The sequence below is a fragment of the Eurypyga helias genome, unplaced genomic scaffold (genome assembly GCF_000690775.1).
Source record: "Eurypyga helias isolate BGI_N326 unplaced genomic scaffold, ASM69077v1 scaffold21127, whole genome shotgun sequence".
Lineage (NCBI taxonomy): Eukaryota > Metazoa > Chordata > Aves > Eurypygiformes > Eurypygidae > Eurypyga > Eurypyga helias.
The window spans coordinates 401-3381 of NW_010260065.1; the positions used below are offsets into that span (position 1 = coordinate 401).

At 60.3% G+C, this 2981-nt stretch overlaps 1 protein-coding gene across 1 annotated transcript; it reads left to right on the forward strand.

Moving 5' to 3' along the window:
• Positions 1 to 268: 268 nt before the first annotated feature.
• Positions 269 to 2137, forward strand: DND1 (DND microRNA-mediated repression inhibitor 1; the record flags this gene model as incomplete). Its single annotated transcript, XM_010154923.1, is given in 4 exon segments — positions 269 to 386; positions 498 to 531; positions 533 to 951; positions 1662 to 2137. Coding segments are annotated over 4 exon segments (1047 nt in total), but the record flags the coding sequence as incomplete, so codon positions are not given.
• Positions 2138 to 2981: the final 844 nt, after the last annotated feature.

A 2981-nucleotide genomic window follows, 5' to 3' on the forward strand; every position in this document is an offset into this window, starting at 1 on the left:
GTCACCTTGGTGCTGCAGCACCCACCAGCTGCCCGTGTCTCGGCTTTCAAAACCTTTGGGGCATCCAGAGGACCAGCTGGTGTCCTGTCCTCTGCCAAAGGGTAGGGGTAGTCCTTTGGATGTGCAGTGTTGGGGGGCCCCTCAGGTGACCTGAGGGCAGAGGGGCTCAGCTTCTGCTCCTTTACGTGCTCGGGTGCGTCATGGGGTTGGAATGGCCCAGCTGGGAGGCTGGAAACAGCCCAGACAAGCACCTCATCTCCCTCCTCAGGCGTGGACCAGCAGTATCAACGAGGCCAGTAAGGTGGCCCTGCTTGCTTGGGTGAAGGAAACCGGCACCAGCCTGGTGCAGGTCAACGGGCAGAGGCGATACGGCGGTCCCCCGCCAGGTACGTGTGGAGTGCGTCTCAGCTCTCTGGTGCCCTGGCAGCCTGGCACATCGGGTGCCCGGCGGGCAGGGGGGTCTCGTTCACGCGCACCGTGTCGCTGTGTGCCTGCAGGCTGGGTGGGCGGACCCCCACCATCCGGAAAAAACCGAGAAGCTGCCACATGACATGGACGAGGACGCGCTGATCCCTCTCTTCCAGAGCGTGGGCAAGCTCTATGAGTTCCGCCTCATGATGACCTTCAGTGGGCTCAACCGGGGCTTTGCCTACGCCAGGTACTGCAGCTGGCGTGGTGCCAAGGAGGCCATCGCTGCCTTCAACAACTTCGAGGTGCGGGAGGGCTGCGCCATCGTGGTCTGCAAGAGCACGGAGAAGCGCGAGCTGAGCGTGGACGGACTGCCCGCCTCCATGGGCCAGCGAGAGCTGGAGGCCAGGCTGCGGTGGGTCACAGAGGGGGTCCTCAGCATCACCCTGTATGCCAGCCCCTGCCAGAAGCAGGCCCAGCTCGCTGTGCTGAAATACAGCTCGCACGGGGCTGCTGCCATGGCCAAGAAGATCCTGATGGAAGGTAAGCGGGAAGCCTGGGTGCTGTGGGATGCTGCTTGGGCTGCTCTTCCTGTTCTCTCTAAGCAAGGCCCTGATCCCATCTCCACGCTCAGCTCTGGCGTGACTTCAGCCTTGAGACTCTCCCTGCACCCCCTGGGAGGCCAGCTGTCCTCAGTGGGGGTTTGCTTATACAGAACTAATGCTGGTGGGGTGAAGGGACTGCTGGAGGCTCTCAGGCATCTGCCTGCTCAGGGCAGGAGCATCACCAGTGCCAGTCCAGGGCATCCAGAGCTTTGGCTGAGTTAATTAAACCCTGCCAGTGGAGATGCCCAGCCCCTCAGTGTCCTGTCCCATGGTTGCACTGCCCTCAGGTGGCACGTTTCCCAGACTGGAACCTCCAAAGTGCTGATTTGGCCCCATTTCTGCCCCAGCTGAGAGGCGCTTGGCTTTGATGTCTTTGCATCTGTCCCTAAAGACAGGCTGTCCCTAAAATCCCCTGAGCTTTGCAGCCCCGAGCCCGCCTTGGTAGTAAAAGGAGATGGAGAAGCAACTGCTCTGTGGCCGCGTGAGGATGTGGAGGCAGGGGAAAGGATCCTGTGCAGTTTGTACACTGTGGGTCAGCGGCAGATCACCCATGGGGGTCACTGCACCAGATGCTGTGGGGTGGGACGGGGTGATAGTGGGGGGCTGGTGCATGAGCATCTCCTGCCAGCTGCTGCCGATCTCTCCTAGGGAACTCGAGGCTCATTGGGCTGCACGTGAGGGTGGACTGGCTGGACACCGACCTGAAGCAGAAACTGCAGCTGTGCAAGGAGAAGCCATTGTCCAGACAGCTGCAAGGGCACAAGTGCCTGGAGGTCCCCAAGCAGACACCCCAGTCTCCAGTGCTGCACAACGCACTGGACCTCCTGAACACTCTGTGCCAGAGACACTGCCTGGGGTCCCCCGTGTTCCTCACCAAGTGTGTCCAGGCAAACCCCAATGGGTGGCTGCGGTTCTGGTGCCGGTTGGTGATCCCAGGCTGCCCTGTGCCCTTCAGTGGGTTCACGTGGGTCTGGCAGGATGGGCCAGGCAGGAATGGGCATGAGGAGGCGAAGGTCACAGTGGCACTGCACGTTCTTAGGATGCTGGGTGAGTCCTTGCATGTTGTGGGTACCAACCTGCTGCCTTTTCCAGTCTTGGAGCATCTCTTGGGAGTGAGGAGCTGAGGATCTTCTCGTGTGTGTGTGTCCCAGCCAGGCAGGCAGGGCAAAAACACTGTCACCCCCAGCCAGGTGTGACCCTGGCGTCTCTGAACTCTGCGTGTAATGCCTGGTTGGATGCAAGGGGAGGGGCTTTTGGGGTGCTGCTCCCCACAGGACTGCACAGAGCCTCATGCTTTCCTCTCCACTGCAGGTTGCCAGCTGACATAGGCAGCCGTTGTGCCCGAAACACGAGTTGAACCCGAGCCACCAGCCTACTGAGCCGCCGACCACAGGAGTGGCATGCGAGTCCTGATGGGGACCTGGTCCTGTTCCAGCTTTGCTTTGAGTTTGTTTGGGTATGTCTGGTGAGATGGCTCTGGAGGATGGGGCTGTTGGCCTGGCCAGTGACAGCTGCCCTGTCCCCAGCTGGCCTTTGGGGATAGTTCTGGTTTTTGGGGATGTAAGTTTACCTGCCCAGTTGGCTTCTTTTAAGTTGGGTTTTGTTGCTTTGCTGTGGTGGAGGGGCCCAGTGCAGATCTTTGGAGAAGCAGCAGCTGCTTGGAGGGACTGCCGGTATCAGCTGGAGAGGCAGAGGGGACCTTGGGGGTTGCCTGGACTCACGTGTGGCTGCAGTTGGCATGCCAGGTTCCTGAGGAGTGGCCTGTGGTGAGGACAGGGCCATACATGGGGACTGTTCTGGTAAACGGGGCATGTCCCGTGGGCTGATGGAGCTGCTTTTTAACTAGGCGTGTGTCTGCAGGCTCTGGGAGGTGCAGGGCTGTTTGTGGGGAAGCAGCCATGGGGTTACCGGCTGCCAATGAATGATTCCTCGGAACTGGGAGGTTCAGCCACACGCTGTTCACTTAGT